General features: G+C 46.5%; 8 protein-coding genes across 8 annotated transcripts; 3 read left to right on the top strand and 5 right to left on the bottom strand. All coding sequences in view use genetic code 12, as the record gives it.

Annotated features, from left to right (window-relative positions):
• Positions 1-1659: 1659 nt before the first annotated feature.
• RPS26A (40S ribosomal protein eS26) lies at positions 1660-2019 on the bottom strand (the record flags this gene model as incomplete). Its single annotated transcript, XM_002617599.2, has 1 exon — positions 1660-2019. The coding sequence occupies one exon, from the start codon at positions 2017-2019 to the stop codon at positions 1660-1662; it is 360 nt and encodes a 119-aa protein (XP_002617645.1).
• A 1488-nt stretch (positions 2020-3507) lies between these two features.
• Positions 3508-4008, bottom strand: FOB63_004748 (uncharacterized protein; the record flags this gene model as incomplete). The annotated part of the gene is made up of 1 exon (XM_002617600.1): positions 3508-4008. The coding sequence occupies one exon, from the start codon at positions 4006-4008 to the stop codon at positions 3508-3510; it is 501 nt and encodes a 166-aa protein (XP_002617646.1).
• Positions 4009-4784: 776 nt separating this feature from the next.
• FOB63_004747 (uncharacterized protein) lies at positions 4785-5942 on the top strand (the record flags this gene model as incomplete). Its single annotated transcript, XM_002617601.1, has 1 exon — positions 4785-5942. One exon carries the CDS (start codon positions 4785-4787, stop codon positions 5940-5942), a length of 1158 nt encoding a protein of 385 aa, XP_002617647.1.
• Positions 5943-6492: 550 nt separating this feature from the next.
• On the top strand, positions 6493-10366 carry SLA1 (cytoskeletal protein-binding protein; the record flags this gene model as incomplete). Its single annotated transcript, XM_002617602.2, has 2 exons — positions 6493-6705; positions 6788-10366. 2 exons carry the CDS (start codon positions 6493-6495, stop codon positions 10364-10366), a joined length of 3792 nt encoding a protein of 1263 aa, XP_002617648.2.
• A 199-nt stretch (positions 10367-10565) lies between these two features.
• FOB63_004745 (mRNA (N6-adenosine)-methyltransferase) lies at positions 10566-12113 on the top strand (the record flags this gene model as incomplete). Its single annotated transcript, XM_002617603.2, has 1 exon — positions 10566-12113. One exon carries the CDS (start codon positions 10566-10568, stop codon positions 12111-12113), a length of 1548 nt encoding a protein of 515 aa, XP_002617649.2.
• A 92-nt stretch (positions 12114-12205) lies between these two features.
• On the bottom strand, positions 12206-12841 carry FOB63_004744 (uncharacterized protein; the record flags this gene model as incomplete). The annotated part of the gene is made up of 1 exon (XM_002617604.1): positions 12206-12841. One exon carries the CDS (start codon positions 12839-12841, stop codon positions 12206-12208), a length of 636 nt encoding a protein of 211 aa, XP_002617650.1.
• Positions 12842-13268: 427 nt separating this feature from the next.
• Positions 13269-15437, bottom strand: STT3 (dolichyl-diphosphooligosaccharide--protein glycosyltransferase subunit; the record flags this gene model as incomplete). The annotated part of the gene is made up of 1 exon (XM_002617605.2): positions 13269-15437. The coding sequence occupies one exon, from the start codon at positions 15435-15437 to the stop codon at positions 13269-13271; it is 2169 nt and encodes a 722-aa protein (XP_002617651.1).
• Positions 15438-16380: 943 nt separating this feature from the next.
• Positions 16381-18849, bottom strand: FOB63_004742 (uncharacterized protein; the record flags this gene model as incomplete). The annotated part of the gene is made up of 1 exon (XM_002617606.1): positions 16381-18849. One exon carries the CDS (start codon positions 18847-18849, stop codon positions 16381-16383), a length of 2469 nt encoding a protein of 822 aa, XP_002617652.1.
• Between the last annotated feature and the right edge of the window lie 296 nt (positions 18850-19145).

The following is a 19145-nucleotide window of genomic DNA, read 5'->3' as shown; positions in this document are numbered from 1 at the left end:
TAAGCACAGGAGATAGTAGCTTCAGCAATACTTAGAAATGTCCAATCGGGGGAGTGGCACGGGAAAAGATGGTTTTGGTTTTTGTGATGGGGCACCAAATTAGGGATGACGGAGGAAAATGACGTTCGCAAACCACTCTAGAGAGAGAGCAAAACCCACATCCGTACACCACCACCATCGACCACACACACAGGTCGGAAAATGTGTGTGTCTCTTTTATTTAATAGAGAAGGCTAGGTAGAGGTGTTTTAGCATGCAATTGTCGAGCGTCAAAACGAGAGCCATATACTTTTATGCTATTTTCTTCTCCTAGGCAAAAGCATACGATGGCCCACCTTGGTACTAGGTGCAGTATAATCTGTTAGCGAAGCATTCCACATTTTGGCGAAGGCGAGAGACGATCATGCATCCTCAATAACCTAGGTGCATGTCGTATTTGAGCCTGATTTGCTCACTATTACATCAGAGCCGACTCACCACATGTGCGGAAAAAAATTGGCACTATAATTATGTTAAAAGGCCAGCCCAGAGCATTGTGAGCAATCCATCTAGACATTTGCGAGTAGCAATTGTAGCACAATCAAGTAGCAATACAATAGAACGGCGATGAGAATCGTCACAAAGTTCCAAGCGCGATAATAGTAGACATAACTGAAGCGTAGTACATTATATTTGCTAGATTAACGCATTTGCCTTTCACTACAATACATCTAGGATGGGTGCAATATATGTGAACTTGCCCAAAGTTACAGGTACTTGCTTAACCATACTGAGCATCTTGTGTAATTAAAAGTTCATTGTTCTAGTCACAATGTATGCTATGGTCTTGCAATCTTTGGAGTAACTTACTAGTGCAATCCCCATTCGCCCTAATGATTGCTACACCTGTGACAATTTATCTTTCTTGGTCTTATGTTAGCGACCTTTCATCATTCAAATAGATTCATGGTAAATCATGAATCTGTAAAAGACGTACACCAAAGACTTCAGTGAACTTTTGCAGACGCATACAATTTAGGAAAACGTGCATTTCTACATGGTGAATGCAAGTCTTGATGATATCCATCTACCAAGTAAACCATGATATCATTGACTTTAAAAATATTGTAGACCAGTGTACGGTTTATAGCAATTAGAAAAATGGTCAGTGTACAGCAAAAAGTATCATGGATTCGTAGTAATTAGACTTGCACCACAATGCTAACGGCAAAGAAGACTTAGCATGTTCATTGTGTTCTGTATCCGAACATCTTCAGACGTGTTATTAAAGGATAAGGCAGATGGGACCTATGCATACACGAAGCGATTCCCTGGATGGAGAGAATGAATTACGTACTTTAGCAATTAAACTGACAAAGTGAACACGAGAAAGCCATCAACCTCAAAGATAAGCTATTCAGGTTGACAACAAGTCACAGAATCAGCAGTTACTATTGGTAGTTGTCGAAGCCTACATCAGTAGACGTGGCCACATCCCACAACGCGTCTCCTCTGCTACTGCAAGGATCCAATATAAATGGTGGCCATCAAAACCCCAGATACAGCCAAAGCTATATATAAGCTTCTCCAACAGCTACAGCAGTTTTAGAGTATGTATATTATAGTAACACAGCCAGGCAGCAGCCCGGACTATAAGCATCAAGATTCATCACGAGACATTTAGTTGGCCTTCTTGGCAGCGTCTTGAGGAGAAACCTTTCTGTCCTGGTTGAATCTCTTTCTTTGTGGAGGAGTTCTGATTCTTCTGTCGGATCTGGATCTGACTCTGACAATTCTGGCGTGAATAGCACAAGAGACACAGTAGTGCAACTTGTTGTACAACTTTGGCAAAGCGTATTCTTGGTAGACAGAAGCCTCAGACAAGTCTCTAACAGCAGCAGCCTCAACCATGTTTCTGATGGTGACTCTCTTGATGGCCTTGTCCTTTGGAACACATCTGGCACAGTTCAAACATCTGACTGGCTTAACGTGACCTCTGCCCTTCTTGTTTCTACCGTTCGACGATCTCTTCTTTGGCATGTTTGCTTAGTTGTAGAGAAGAATCAGGAAAGTCGGTTGAAAAAAATTTAACTTGGGTGCGCCTGCGAGCGGGCGCTGGGAACTTCGGACTGCAGGTAACTCGCGACCGCCTTCTCGATAGTGCGTATTGTCACGTGTGTTAGGGCGGGTGCCCTAATGGCGACTCCAATAATGTTTGTAAGTGGCCGTATGCTAAGAGGAAGAAAGGATAAAGGTTTTGCTATCGAACTATTGTTGCGAGGACACGGAAGGAAGAGAAAGACAATTCAGTATGAAGATTAAGTATGTTCGTCTTAACGCGATCGGACCACCAACTATATGTAGATGGCAATAGCACAAACGTGGTACAGACATTGAGCTTAGTCTTATTGTAGTATTATTGAGCTGTTCATAACGTGACATGTCTACCAATACCATTGATTCTTTTTCTTGTTTGGTCGATGCAATTCTATGCACTAGATTTTCTGCGAAAAACCACTGGTACGAAATGAAACAAGAAAGAAAAGATGCTCGTATTCTCATTCATTAGAGCCATTCATCTAGCTGCTTGCAATCCAAGATTGTAATTCAACAGATCACCTCCGCTGATTGATGCAACACGAGCATAAATGGAATTTTTGCTCCACAACGATGGGGAAGGCAGAGTTCTATGAAATAACCTAGAGACGTGAGCAATAGTAGAGATGCAAGACGAAAAGAAGGCAGTAAGAAAGCAGTAAGAAAGCAGTAAGCAAGCAGTAACTTAAGGTCACTGGGTACAAACGCTGACAACACCAGTAAGGAAGCAGGTCAAATAAAGACGATAGACATATCAACCAAAATCACTCATTTATAGACGAAAAGAGGATCCAGCAGCACAAGGTACGAATTTCCAGTCATATCAAACTTCCGTTACGTCTGTTGAGTTGTGGGTTTACAATACGTATCTTGATTGTCAGCCACCTTTATCATTGACGCTTTTTCGCATACTTTACCTGCTCGTATCAGTATGCACCCACACGCGCACCTGCAGAAACAAAGTAGACAGCACATCATCAAGTCCGAAACAATACCCAATGCCAAACAACGCAAGCTACAATGTGTTCAATTCCAACTCCATTGCAGTCTTCTAGAGGTATAAACACAAGAGCAAAGTGAAATAGGGAAAGTCACATGATTCATATCACGTGACAGTTATCCGCACCAGCCAATGGCGCTTCTTATTTTCTCTCCAGTTAGCTGATTTTTTCGTACCTCCCATCGTCATACCTCTGGCGCCCAAACAATCTCTCCGGTTGTACTCATCCTCATCAAAAATGTATGTACTTTCCCCCATCTGCAATGGTTCGCTCTCACAAAATTCGTCATTTCCCATTATCCTCCAGTTGCCGATGACACACTGATGTTCATGCCACCGCCTAATTGACACCATCTGCCCTCGTGTTCTCCTTTGGCCATTCCTTCCCCCTTCAGAACCAGGCAATCCATCGATACTGCTAGCAGCTCTTACTAACATTTAGGCTCTCTCGTACACTTGTTCGTACTGCCAGACAGTCCAGATTGTTGACCACCAGCAGAATCTTGGCCCAATCGACCAAAGTTGAATCCAAATCTGCCTTTAAGTTGTCCGAGGTTACGGGTCCAGACTCGTCCTTGATCGGTCCTGGTGCCAAGCCAGGAACTATCCCAACCGACTTGGACCAAGCCACTGGTTTGGAAAGATTCGAATTGTTGGGTAAGATGGAAGGTGTGGATGTTTTCGACATGGAAAACCCAATCTTCGAAGGTAAAGGCACCATGAAGGACCCATACCAAGTTCCTACTTACATCGGCTACCGTTACGTTGGATGCAGAGGCCGTGGAGGCGAGGACCACAAGGCATACTGGATGAAGGTGGAAGAAGAGAAACCTTCTAGATGCTGGCACTGTGGCAGTGTTTACGCTGCCAAGTACTTGGGTGAGCCAGGCCACCACCACCACTAAATGGCCCCAGCGGCTGTGGAAATACATCTTGAATGCATATTCGTATAGTCAAGCGTAGGAAAGACGACATAGAGGTGCTGGTAGCTCGAAATGTCTGATAATACCCGTTTTTAAAGACGAATTGTATACGGTCGTTGTTCAAATGCAAAAGAAAGGCGACGGGAAATGGTTTGGCTACGCTTCCCCTTGTTTTTATGACACACAGTTAGGAGGTCGGAATGTCATCCTTGTGCATTTAATACAAGGTAAGTTGTAACGAGTGTCTTTCGACATTCACCTAACACTGTAGATAATTTGTTCAAATTATAATACCCCAGTGGATCCGATAATATAAAAAAATTTCCCACTCAATGATAGATGCAAATGAAAATTGAAGGAATTGCCAGAAGATAGAACACCAAGTAATGTGGAGGTTTTACTCATTCGAACGGCATTATCTCTTGTCATGATGAATTATCTCTAACGGCTGGAAGTTTACAGTATGTAAAGTATTGGTAAGAAAGTGCATGTGTGTGATCGTGAGTCAACGTAGGTTTCATTTAAAAGTTCACAGATGTAGTCAAAAGCCTTCATCTGTCAAAATGATGACTCTCACGTCAACTTTACTTTGGGCGAGACAAGCGGGACATGTACTGTTAATGAAGTAGCCTGGTATTCAACATTCCTCAATCTCATATAAAACTATGAAACCAAAATCTTGTAATTATTGCATTTATCATTGTTTCCCAGATCCCAGTATTCCAGCATCTTTCGGCTTTTAATGTACACAACTCCACACTTTTTAGAGCCGCTTAGATTACGCAATGCGCGTCCGTCAGATCGACAAAACCAATTTCAGTTCTTGTTTCTTTTTCATCCTCAAGCACATGACCAAACCAAAAGTTCTCTTCATTGGCGATTTGAACACTCAATTGCCCGAGTATAAGGATTTCTCATCCCGTTTCGATTGCGTGAAGTATGAGGTGCCCTCAACCAAGGAAGAATTGATTTCGGATTTCAAGAACAAATTCCAAGATGTCTCGGCTATTTATGGTGCATGGCTTGGCTTTGGGCTCCTTGGAGGGTTTAAGGATGAAATTGTCGCCGCAGCTCCTCCCTCTTTGAAAGTCGTTCTGGTTTGTTCCGTTGGTTATAACCACTATAATGGAGAGCAGATGGCTGAACGAGGAATCGCCTTAACCAATGTTCCTTCTGATAGCGCTGCGGACCCAGTAGCAGATTTGGTCTTGTACAATACCTTGGCAGCATTCAGGAACTTCAAGATGGCTTCGGAAAACTTCGCTGGAGATGTCAAGCATCTGGTCCAGGCAAGATGCATGGCTGACAGCAACGAGTTTGATCTCAAGACCGGTTCTGTTCTTTTGAAGCCAAGAAATGGGTACTCTTTTGGCGAGCAAATCGGTGGCAGACCGTGTCTCAACCCAAAAAATCATAACGTGGTGATTGTGGGTTTTGGCAATATTGGCCAGACTATTGCCCGGAGATTGTCTCTGATTGGTATGCACATTCATTATGTGAAAAGAAGAAGGCTCTCTGAGTCAGAAGAGGCCGACTTGGGCTTTCCAGTCACCTACCACGCTACAGTTTCCGATGCCAAGGAAGTTGCTGATTTGGTAGTTATTGCATGTCCTGGAACACCAGAAACATACCACTTGATCGATGGACTGGTAATTTCCTCCTTCGCTAAACCAATTCGCATTATTAACATTGGTCGTGGGTCTGTGATCGATGAGCAGGCCTTAGTGGACGGCTTGAAACTGGGAAAAGTGTTGTTTGCTGGTCTTGACGTTTTCGAAAATGAACCAAACGTGCACCCGGAATTATTTGGACGTCAAGATGTGGTGTTGACACCACATATTGGTGCATCTACTGTGGAGAACTTTGACTACACTGCAATTTATGCCATGAAGAACATCGAGGATATTTTGGGTGGTGGTCCAGGTCTCAGCAGAGTCAACTAAACGGATTCCAAAATCATATTTAATAAGACCCAATAAGAAAAGTGAGATGATTGTCCACTGGCCAAAACAAGTCTGAGAAGAAAAAAGAAGCTCCATGAGCGAAATAGACTATAGATTCCATTGAAAAGCTCCTTTGTCTAGATTTTGAATACAAAAATTTAGTTATTGGTAAATGGATGTATTCGTATTACTATTCAGCAGAAAAAGACAGCATTTACAATCGTGGGAAAAACAAACTCTTAGGATATTCTGCATTGTCAAGAGTTGCATTCAGAATCCCAACTGATTTACGTTAACTTTTCAGTCCATTCAAATTCATCCATCTACATAACTACCACACTATTCACGGTTGTACATTCAATAAGATTTGGTCATTGTGTCAGCTCGTCAGTCCAGAAGAGTTCTGAGTTGCATAATTGCAATCGAGAGTCTTTTCCACTGCCCGCGAATTATTCGAGTGTCTTGTCCCCCCATATCTCCTAGGTCGTGCACCAACCATCTTCTTGTTGCTGGACTTTATCGCTGATCTCTCCAAATACCTCCACCAGAAATGGCATCACTCTACATCGGGGTGTACCGTGCATTGTACGACTACGATGCGCGGGCTGAAGAAGAATTGTCCATTCGCACAAATGACTTGTTATATTTGTTGGAACGGTCTGACATTGACGAATGGTGGAAAGTGAAAAAAAGAGTCTTACCTGTGGGCGACGAGGAAGTGGTGGAACCTGTAGGTTTGATCCCTTCCAACTACATCGAAGAAGTATGTGTCACGTCATGAATGGCGGTTTTTTGTGGATCTTTTCATGGAGATTTTTTTATGTCTTTCGTTTACTAACATCTAGGCTCCGGTGGTGAAGACTTGTCATGCTTTGTATGACTATGACAAACAGACTGAAGAAGAGCTCACTTTCAAAGAAGGTGACCAGTTTAACGTCTTCGATCTCAACGATCCCGACTGGTTGTTAGTGGGTGACATGGCCGGCCAAATGTATGGTTTTATTCCTTCCAATTACATCGAATTTAATTCTGCTGCACCTACTGCGCAATCGCTGGCCCCATTGCCGATATCTAGTTTTGCCCCTCCTCCAGTGCATAAGGACCTTACGCCGCAACCGCAACTGCAACCGCAACTGCAACCGCAACAAAGCCAACCAGAAAAGGAAGAGATTGTGGATGAATATCCAGAGGAAGAAGATGAAGCTCCTCCGCCTATGCCTTCCAGACCAGGTAATACAGGTTCTCAAGCTGTTGCGGCTGCTCCAAGACCAGCGCAACCTTCGAACAACTCTCCGCCTCAACCTGTACTTCAAGATGTCGATGGAAACCATAAGGAACATACATTTGATGGAGAATATTTCAAGTGGTTCATAGACGAGGTGGACGGGCGGAAAAAGCGGTCTGTGGTGCTTTCTGTCGGAAACGGCTTGATCATCTTGAAACCCAACACGGACAATCCCAAAAAGTTGAAATTGCGCTCTGCCTCCTCACTTGATAACAACTGGAGAATAAGAGACTTGATGCAATACAACCATGAGAAGAAGCACGTTTTCCTTGAGTTCCGCAACCCAACAGCCTCTATCGAGTTACACGCCGGAACTAAAGATGTGGCGGAAGCCATTGTTACTATCTTGGGCGACTTAAAGGGTGTTGAAGAAGCAAAGGGTTTGAAAGAAGTAGCTAGAGCTTCTCTGACCAAGGCAAGTGGAAACAACAAAAGGATTGGCGTGTTGCTATACGATTTCCGTGCGCAGGGCGATGACGAACTATCTGTCAGAGAAGGCGATGAGATCTACATTGTGGATCTGAGCAAATCTAAAGAGTGGTGGATGTGCGAACGTGTATCCGACGGAAAACAAGGTGTGGTTCCATCGAGTTATATTGAGATCACAGGAACCACGAACTTGGATAAATTGACTGCAGGGGTCACACGAAGGAAATCTGAAAGAGCACCAACGTCGTCGAAAGGGAGAATCATCGATGGCGACTCTTCAAGCAAAAAGAAACTGTACAATTACAACAGAGATGAACGCGAGCGCATCAGAGAATCTGACAGAATCAAAAGAGACAAGAACAAGTCCAAAAAAGATGATAAGAGCATGCCTAATTACCACAGAGTGCGTACTTGGATCGACAGTACCGGATCATTCAAAGTTGAGGCTGAGTTTTTGGGCTGTGTTGAAGGCAAAATCCACTTGCACAAGTCAAATGGTGTTAAGATTGCGGTAGCTGCGACAAAGTTGTCTATTGAAGACTTAGAGTACGTGGAAAAAGTGACCGGCACTTCCCTTGAATCATACAAGGAAGAGGTTGCCAGACAATCACAAAGGAGAAGCCCTGTCAAAGGTTCAAGGTCCAGTGGCGTCGGAGCAACATCCCCTGTACAAGATAACAAGCACGAAAATAGATCGAGATCAGCTACTGCTGTTATCAATGACGTTACACCATCCCAACCAACTAGGCCTACAACAGGAAAATTGTCTGTCAACGAGCCGGATTATGATTGGTTTGACTTCTTTCTCCAATGTGGAGTTGACATTGGCAACTGCCAGCGCTACTCTATCAACTTTGGCAAAGAACAGATGGATGAAAGTGTCCTCGAAGATATCACACCTTCGTTATTGAGGTCTTTGGGTTTGCGTGAGGGTGATATTTTGAGGGTAATGAAGTTCTTGGACAACAAGTTCAACCGCAAGAAACAAACAGCAGACGAGGCGCCATCTGGTGGACTTTTCACGGAAGCCACTGGTGCGTTGAAGAACAACAGCACGACTCAAGTTTCGAAAGTTTCAGCGAGTGCTTTACCTACTCCATCGACATTGCCCGAGTCATCTGCATTGCCCAGTTCTGGGGCACAAGGTGCTGCTTCCGACAAATCAACTACAGCAAGTAAGTTTGAGGACGATGCATGGGCAGTCAAACCTGCCGCTCGCTCCAGCGAAGATATCACCAACACGGCTCAAAACAGACCACATTACACTGGTTCTTTGCAGGACCTTGTGGACATCAAGCCTTTGGAAAGCACACAGCCTCAGACTCCAAATGGCACCGAGAAGAGCGGCGGTGCTCCTACCGCTCCAACATTGACACCAGTAAAAACGGGAACGTTGATTCAACCCAACCAGCAATTCACCGTGCAGAAAACTGGAAACGGAACCGCACCACTCAATCCCGTCAGAACAGGGAATGCGCCAAACTTGGTGCCCGTTCAAACAGGCGGCATGATGCCAGCTCAGCCCACTGGCTTTGTTGCCATTGGCGCCCAGCCGACCGGGTTTGTTCCAATTCAGGCTACAGGCGGAATTGTGCCCCAGTTGACCATTGGCATTGTTCCGTTGCAGACAGGCAGTGCCACGTTTGCGCCACCACCTATGGGCGGCCAAAAGACTGGGGAACCCATGGCTGGTCCACCACCCACGACTTTTGGGCTTCCTGCGCAGACGACCAGCTCGTTTGTGCCGCTACAGCCCGGAAACGTCACCATGCCGGCAACTTCCTTCAACCAAACGACTCACACTGGAGGGTTTTCCTCGATGCCCAATCTTGCGAGCCAGGTAACAGGAGGTGTCATGCAGGGCCAAATGACCGGAGGCCCTATGATGGGCCAAATGACCGGAGGTCCTGTGATGGGCCAGATGACTGGAGGAGCAATAAAATCAACATTTGTTCCCCAGTCAGCGTTCGGAAAGCAAATCACAGGAGGATTCATGTCCCAGCCTTCGCAGACTGGCTTTGGTCAAAGCATGCCTCCAACAAGTTTTGGTCAACAGACCGGAGGCATGCCCTCTACAACCTTTGGCCAGCAGACGGGAGGAAACATGCCTACTTCTTTTGGTCAGCAGACTGGTGGTATGATGCCCGCTACTAGCTTCGGCCAACAAACTGGAGGAATGATGCCCACCACTAGTTTCGGTCAACAAACTGGAGGTATGATGCCTACAACCAGTTTTGGCCAACAGACGGGGGGAATGATGCCCACAAGCTCGTTTGGCCAGCCAGGTAGCATGCCTCCTACCAGTTTTGGCCAACCAGGCAACAATCCCGGTTTCAACCAGCCAATGAACCCGGCGTTTGGCCAAAACACAGGCATGCCACCCACTAGTTTCGGCACCAACAATTTTGCCCAGAGCCAGCCTAGTTATGGCCAGCCAAACAATTTCTCTCAACCAAATTATGGCCAACCCAACTACGGTCAACCCAATGTTGGCCAAGTCACAAGCATGTTTCAGAATACGAGCATCGGCTCGCCCTACGGCCAGCCCCAAAACTTTGGTGCGTCGCAGTTTGAAGGCTTTGGCAATCAGCCTCTTCAAGCCCAGCCCACCGGAGCAGGGTTTGGAAACGGCCCTTCATTGCAGCCTCAGCAAACAGGAAGAAGAGCAAACTTACAGGCTGCTTCTGCAGACAATCCGTTTGGCTTTTAGCTTTACGCGCACGCGTTTCAGCGATGTCTCATCTTTATATAACTTTACATTCATGTTCTATTTCGCGTAATGTAGTATCAATCAAGTGTTGCAATTTTTCTTTGCGGCAAACACCCCTTTATATGCTCTATCAATTTCTCTTCTTTAATCACTTTTTCTTTTCTGCTTATTTTTTTTTTTTTTTTCATTTTTCTCAGTTATGTCAACTCCTACGCCTCAACAAAAGTTTGGCAACTTCATTGCTTTTTTGCTATACTACCAACAATCTCTTTCGCAAGATCCGTACAGGGGAAAACTCGATGCAATAAAATGGGCTTTTGCTTATTTTTGCCAAAGAAGAGGCATTGACGAGGAGTTTGAAGACCTTGCCGCTTTCGATAACTTTTTGCAGCAATTCAATGAAATATCTGGCAATGCTTTGGTGTTCTCTAATGGCAGTTACGGTGACTTTAAAATCTTGTCGTACATAAAAATAACCAACGTGTACTTACTTCGGGAACGACTTGACAACCAATGCCAATTGCCTATTGGGGAAATTTCCGATGCAGGCCCGCCTAAAGCTGATAAGGCCCCACTCAAGCGTTTACAGACCCTCTTGGAAAAACCACTCGGCACTGTTGTGCCTGCTGCAAATCCGAAAGAGAAGGGCTTTTCTTTTGACTTGGATCGACTCTCATCATTGATAAGTGAACCTACTGCTGCCACTCGATTGGGAATTTCGCGGGCACAACTTTTGACTGCAAAAAAGCCTTTTATGGATATATGCGAGTCTGGTAGCCATAGCCAGATGCTCGCCAACTTATGTTTGGGTTCGAAAAACATCGGTAACAGTATCCATGACTTGCCATCAAATGCAAAAATCCATAAAGTTATAAGCTCTTGCAAATCGCTTATGGACAAGCAAATACAAAATTGCGTCAAATCGAAAGTTCATTTTTTGCCATTGGTCACAGGTGTGACAGACTTGTATTTAGGGAATTGTTCCTACTTGGATACCTGTCATAAGTTGAAAAGCTGTCGCTATTTGCATTACTACACGTTGAATCCACCGCCGTCAGCAACCAAGTCTAAGGATTCAGAGTCAAAACCAGTGCTCGCTCTCGACTATACTGTGGGTGAATGCCACGATACAATTCGTCGCCAGGAGACACCAGCTCAGTGGATTAGCTGCGATGTGCGTCACTTGCCTTTTAGTATCCTAGGTAAGTTCTCGGCCATCATCTCTGATCCTGCTTGGGACATCCACATGTCACTTCCATATGGGACGTGCAAAGACGCAGAACTTTTGTCTTTGCCCATGAACCAATTGCAAGACGAAGGTATCTTGATGCTCTGGGTAACGGGCCGCTCAATTGAAATTGGTCGCCGAGCATTGGCACAATGGGGCTACTCTGTGTCTGATGAGATGATTTGGATTAAACTAAACCAGTTGCGCAGGACTATAGTTACAGGCCGTACTGGCCACTGGCTTAATCATTCGAAGGAGCATTTACTTGTGGGTATCAAAGGCAACCCAAGGTGGCTCAACCGTAAAATCGACTTAGATTTTATCGTCAGTGGTACCCGCGAGACGCTGCGGAAACCGGATGAGCTTTACGGTGTGGTTGAGCGTTTAGTGGGACGCCATTCACGCAAATTGGAAATTTTTGGGCGTGATCATAATATTCGCCCTGGTTGGTTCAGTACGTATCATTCATTCATTTACTTATTCAGGTCTCCGTTCATTCATTCATTTCGTCGTTACTAACATCAGCTATCGGAAATCAGGTCACTGGCTCATCTATCCATGAAAAAGAAGTACTAGCGAAGTACAACGCTTACATGGGACAATAAGCACATTCACTTTAGGCGCTTTGTCTCTTTTACGTATTTCTCTTTTCTCGAATCTTTCTTTCTTCTTTCTTCATTCATTTGCTTCACAAGAAGGCCAGCACGGTTGTCCATACGCTTTTTGGTGTCCAACTTAAAGCCCATCCAGAAGGCAATCTCGAAAACCACAAAAAATGGAGCCAACACCAATGCCTGTAGCAAATTGTCAAACAACGCCGGGGCCCGGCGCTCATAAAAGGCATGGCCGTAAAATTGGGCCAACCAGCAAACGACATGGAGTGCAATTGCATAGTGCACAAACAGGCGCTGGGTGTCCGAATTCAAGTTGAGGTAAGCTGTTTTAATCCAATGAACAAAGCCGGTGAGGAATATCGCCAGCGGTACTCCTAATTGCCAGTCCAATAGGATATAATAAATCCCATATACCCAGGCCAAAAGTGATCCGGCATTTACATGTGGATGATCCGGGCCAACTAACAAGATGGGGCTAAGAAATGTGATTGTAGTCAACAAGATAAGGGGAATGCAACACAAGTGGATCGTCACATTGGAAGGGTTGAAATGGTATTTGCGGTAGAACACGAGATGTTCGTCAAGATCGAAAAGTCCGGCCATGTTGGTTAAGGAATAGGATGCGGGGTGCATTTATATACCTGGTTTGGGTTTCGGTTCGCACAGCCAATTATGCATATGGCATTTGATTTGGCGCATGATGTTGGGGTTAGGAGGAGACTAACCGTTAGGAAAAAGGAAATGTGGGGATAAATGTAATTTGTTGCTACTTAATGGGTTCTGTTATTCGTTAAGCCCCACTTTTTGCAAGCTCTTTTTGCTTTTCTCGCTCTATTCGATCTTCTCGCTCTATTCGCTTGAGTCTATTTTGCTTTTCAGCTTAGCTCTATGGGTCAGATTCTCGAAGTGTTGACCTTCTGAAATTTGAAAAATTTCTTCTGACGTAGCACAGGCTCCAGATCACCTTACAATTCAACAGATTAATGGCACATTGTCTCAGGTATAGCTACTCTAACATCTCAGTGAACTGTTGTATTTTGAAGCTATATATGAAGCATGCTTACTCCCGCAAGCCGACAGCCGGCTTCTTCACCGCACGAGTGCGTTTCATTTGCGACGAGTCTGAACTACGCTCAAACTCGCCAGCAATGTGCATATCTCTACCAAGGTTGTCCAAGTCCTTCACCTTATAGATACGCACAATCCAATTCTGCGATGTGAAGGCCTCTTCCATGGTGTCCAAGGTAATCTTGCGCGTAGCTGGAATGTGCTGGTTACGCACACGGTCGATACCATCTCTTCCGCCAAACAATTCAGCAAAACGGTAGTACGACAACTTGTACATCAAGGAATTCTTCATAGCATCTGGAGCATCCTTGTCCATACGGTACTCACCACGCTCAGTGAAGTAGTTACGCTCTTTGATCTCATCAGGCCAAATACCCTCGGCAATACGCACCATCCACAAGAACTTGTTGATATCGTCGCCCGAGTAGCCCAATACACCGCCGAAAATGACAAGGACATAGTCGACATCATGTTTCTTCAAGATTTCGTACGACACTTCTTCCGGAGAAGACATGGCTTTTCCAACTGTGGCGATGTGGGTATTGTTCCAGGTGTTGTTGTCCACTAAAGTGGTACGGTCAGCCATGCCACCAATTTGATAGCCATAGTCCCACCAGGCCATAACTTTGGCGTCTTCAGGAGTATTCATGCGCAACCAATAGTATGCCTCACGGTAGTCATCAATGACAGCAGGCGAGCCGTCAGGATTTCTCGATGCCAACACAACAGAGGGCGACAGGTAGGCGTTGGATGTGACCCAAGTGCAGTGGTAGACAAAGCAAATGAGGTAGTAACCAAATGACACAAGCACAAGAGCACGGGTTAACAACTGCATCAATGGGAACGCTCTCTTCTCTTCCTTCTTGAAAAGGTCCACGACGTTCATGTACACATCAAATAACTTGGATAAGGCCACGGCAGCAGCCACGCACACCACAGGAGTCAAAGTCAACATCAAGCGCACCATGACGCCGGCGAAATAAGACCCCAAAACGGCATATATGATCACAAACAAGTGCTCATCACGCAATTCGCGGAAGCAGAAGTATACTCCAGCTGGGAAGAGCCATACCAACATTCCCGTATCGAAGAAAAACGCAGGCCATGCGGTCGGTTGATGTTCTGACACGGAGGCAATGATAGGGATATGGATTTTAGCGTAGTTGGTGTCCCACAACAGGTAGAAACGGCCAGTCCATGGTGCAATCCAGCCTGCAGCGGTCAAGACGGCCAATCCAGCAATACCCAAAATGGCAACGAGCGCAACGCCAACAACCAAAAATGTCTTGAACTGGCGAGCAGAAACGGCTGCTCTGACAGAGGCTGCCGCAGCCAGCAATTGCAACAAACCAAACACGCCGAGGGCAGCCATGTGGTCGTTGGAGCGGATGGGCAAAAAGCCTACAAAAGGAATCTGCATCGACGCCAAAGTACCGAGAGCGTACCATGTTGTGTATGCCGTGTACATGCGTGAGGAGTAGCGTCCCATGACAAGCAAGACAAACACGTGCAAGGGAATCAAGTTGGTGATGAAGACATATCCACCCCAAGCGGAAACCATGTAAAAGTACGCCGCAGCAGTCAAAGTACCGTACAAGATCAGCCCCAACTTCAAGGCCTTGATCCAGAAATAGAAGGTGGCCATAAGCAAGGTGATAGCAATGGCCTCGTTATCATACGACCCAGCCACAGACCGCGAGATGTAACCTGGAGCTATGCCCATGAAAAGTGCCGCCAACAAACCGGCACTGGCGTCTTTCATCTCGCATGTGAGCAAGTACGTGAAGATGGCCGTGAGTCCCGAAAAGGCTGGGGCAAACATCACACATACGTTTCTAATGTCCACTGGAAGACGGAACCAGTTTCTGAGCACGTGCCAAACGGCACCCGAGGTCACCATAAGCCCAGGATATAACGTGCCGCCGGTGACACGGCCCAACGGGTACCAGGTTCTGTCATCGAACCAGTTCAAAAAGTCGTAGAACGAGTTGGCTACCAAGTACTTTGTGGCGCGGAAGTTGAACCACGGGTCGAACTCGTGGATGATGGACTCGAAGCGGATCACGGCAAAAAGGCGCAGCGAAATGGCAGCGCCCGCGATTGCGATGAAGATGACCGCGCGAAGTAACGTGCGCGCTGTGTCGATGCTCTTCAATTGCATGGCCGGCGGGTGTGTTTTCTTGGTGAAGTTTCCAAACACTTTGGCTTAGCGTTAGTGCCAGGTGGCTCGGGTGCGCACCCGTACCTCCCGTACTATGCCTCCAGCATTGCATCTCCGGCTCGACGCGTCGAGTGAACAATCGGTAAAACTACACGGGGTGTACTACAAGATCCATGTATACGATACACACTCTGCTGACGAAACGGGTAATGATGGGGCAAGGAAACTTGTCTATCAAGAGTGCTAGAGTGTATGAGCACTGGACGCGCTTATTGTATGTCGGATTTTTCACGTCAAAGTACAGACAATCAAGACAACATCAGCGGCTTCGTAACCTAGGGCACCATATAAAATAACTTGGGTGGCATTCCCATATGGCATGAGGAGAAACGACCCTATGGACTTTTACTGAGCCTTAACCAGAAACATCTGTGTACTTGTGCCTCAAGTGCCTAATAGTTTCTAGGTATTGTATTCGGTGCACGAAGATCTTCTTCTTTTACCGTCCTTTGTTTCGGCCAGAAGAATTATGTCTACAAGCCTTTCAGTAGCCCATTAATTGAGATGTTTAGAGACGCGTATCCAGCCATTGAATGATATCCCTAGATCAGATACTGGCGTGCCCAATAATAAATATCTTTACCCAGATTCGAGGCTATTATCAAGTTGATCACGACAGCGCCATTCAGAAGCGTCTGCAAGTAACTGCGAGACTTATTAGACTTTAAGGTTATCGGTAGATTGAAAGAGACTTTTAACGCGGAAGTTATATGTCATCTGACCAATCCAGCTATCTGCTGGGTCATGGATCGATTTGCATTCGATCGAAGGAGGGGCTAGAAGCATAGAAGGATGCACAAACGACAAAGTGAGGCCAACCTGACAAAATAGAGCTTACTGCAATCGGCGATGCTGGTTCGTCAATTTCATTTCTCTCCAGTAATTAGAAGGACGACCAACTCCAGTTGGCAGGCACACTTCCTACTACCAGGTCCTGGCGAGTGTCCCGCACTGGGCGTCCTGCGAGCACGTCTCGAAGCAAGCTTGTCTCCCTCGCTTCAGTAGAATGGGCCGTCCGGGCAGGTGGGCCGAATTCCTGGCGAATGAAGTCGTTGTACTCGTCAATACAGCGGTCACATACGCGTGAGAGCGTTCCGCGGCCACCTGTGGTGAATTGTGCAAGGTGGTTGATGTACAAAAAGTGCAGTGTGTGGTCTTTGCAGAAAATACCACCGCATTTCCGGCAATGATGACGACGGTCAAAAAACGTGAAGTGGCGGCGACAGTTAGGCATGCCACATTCGGTTACCGCATCATCCTTGAGCCAGTGGCGCCGTGTTGGTGGTGCACGAGCAATATAGTCGTGGGTGAGCGCCAGAGCGTCCGAAACACGCAGATCTGCCGATGCGCTGCTTTCAGGTGATCCAGGCGCCTCTGGTCCCTGTGTACGGCGGAGCACAGCAGGAACGTACATCGGACTCCGGAAATGTTTGATTTGTTGAAGGTGGTTAGGTTCGTCTTTAGCAGGATGTGGGAATGAGGAAGACGACCGGTCCGCAGTATCGGCGACAGTGGGAGGGGCTGTATCTCCGTTTCCGGAAGCACCTGTGACCGTAATAGCGTCGTTGGCTGATCCAGTAAAAGAAGCATTATTATGGGTGAAGTATTCGTCCTTTTTCATGGCAGCTTCATTCGCCGTTATTATCGTTCCGGTGTTGGTTCCTGCCAAGGTATTCGTTGTTTCATTGACAGTCGTTGGAGAAAGTGTGAGCGCCAGCGCAGGCGTTTGCACCATGGGGTGTGTATTTCCACTCATACTGAGGTTTCCGTGCACGTTCATCACGCTCGTCGGACTAACAAGGCCAAGATCCAGACTCGTATCTTTGTTTTTTCCCGCCCCAATATCGCTGTCTTGAGCGTGTTGCGTGCCGTTTTCCTGCCTTCCACTCACCTGCGTTTGGCTCTCCCGTTTTTCATCTCCCTGTCTTTCACCTTCCTGTCTTTCATTGTCCTTCGGTCTCTCTTGCTCCTTATCTACTTTTTCCTGCTCATTATGTCCAGTCTCTCTCTCCTGGTGTCGACTCTGTCTAGTCAAGCTTGCAAAAGTTGAAAGATCCACCTGTGCAGGCGCATATGGCCGTCTAGCAGTAGTCAATGGCCGTGTCCTGTCACCTTCCAGTCCTGCAATTGGTGCCAACGAAAGCAGGAGCTTTCGGAGGGCGTTAAGAGTAAGTCGCTGTTGTTCTCTCGTTGTTTGCTCTCCATAATCATCAGGGCTAGTACTTACCGGAGGCTCAGGCTCTGCCTCACGCTCAAAAGGCATCTGCTGGCCTATTGGAACTTCGTCAGTTCGGCGAATTGCCAGTAGCACGGGTGCCTGGATAAACAGTTGGAAGTTTTTGCTCGCAGAAGCGGACCGGGGAGCAGGCGTGGCAAGATGCTGCAGCTTGAGCGACTTGAGCGACGCAGACAGGAGAACAGATTGAAACAGCTGCGTGCGCAGGCGGTAGTCCTTTTTCTGAAAAAGACCATCGCCTTGGTCGGAGTTTGTGTTTTCCTCTGCCGCGCCCGGAATTTTCGTACCGGGAGTCTGTGAGTCTGAAACTTCCGTGCTCCGCTCAGTGCCTCCCTCTGCGTTTTGTTCTACGTTCTGTGCTGTATTTGGATCTGTCCTTGGTTCACTCCTCAGTTCATGGCCAGCGACAGCTGATTCCGTTTGGGGTGGGATTTCGTTTTCCATTCGACCTTCTGCCGGCTTCGCCAGTATTAAGGTAGAAGCCTCCATTTGTATGCCCTCGCCCTTTGATGAATCCTCAAGATTGGTCTGGCTCTCCTTCTGCGTTCCATTTTCGGGGGTATTCCAACGTTGACTGAGCCCGGCATTACTCGAATGAGTCATTTCAAGCTGCAAATCCGTCTCCTTCGGTCCATGTATAAGTTGCAGATCTTCTCCGGTCACAAGTAATGCCTCGTTCGTTCTGTTATTCAGGGTAGATTTGTCAGTAGAGCCATTTACGCCTGGGTCTAGCGCCAACTCGTGCCCATTATGGCTGGATTGAATTCCCTCGCTTTGGCCACTTTTCCCATTTTGGTGAGTTCCTTCCCTTTGGCTTTGTTCCGTTTCATGACTTTGCTTTCCATCCTCTTGACACTCATTGCGTTCCCCATGTTCTTCTTCCTGTCTATTCTCTCTTTGTTCATGCTTGCGCTCTGTCACTTCCCTAATGGGAGCCTTCCCATTTTCGACGTTGTCAGTCTCGTGGTATGTCGTCATTTCAGATTGCTCAACCTGAAGGTTTCCTGTTGGGTTTATTCCGCTGGGATGTAAGCTTTCTTCTCTCTTTTGTATCGTCAGCTTTAGTGGGCCCGACCTTTCCATATCGGGCACCTGGTCGTATAAAGAAGCGGCCATGCACAGAACGTGTTACAAGGTACAAATTTGAGCCTAAATGGGTAATTCTTTCTGTCCTTCGATGATGTTCACAGGCGCAACTGTTCTCAAATATCCTCCGGGGAAATTATATGCTAGTGGGGAGTCACTATGGCTTCCGTTATGGTAAGACGGGCGCGATAGCAGCACACCCGTGCCTCCCACAATCAGGAAGACAAAATCTGTCACTCATCTTCATGCTCTTTGGAGCAGCCCGTCGTGAACCCAGCGCTTGCAAATGCACCTTGATTCATCAATAACAAGAGCTGTACGGCCTC

Source organism: Clavispora lusitaniae (assembly GCF_014636115.1).
Source record: "Clavispora lusitaniae strain FDAARGOS_655 chromosome Unknown tig00002663_pilon, whole genome shotgun sequence".
NCBI lineage: Eukaryota > Fungi > Ascomycota > Pichiomycetes > Serinales > Metschnikowiaceae > Clavispora > Clavispora lusitaniae.
Note: the sequence above shows the minus strand (reverse complement) of the source record. Positions and strands in the feature narration are given on the sequence as shown.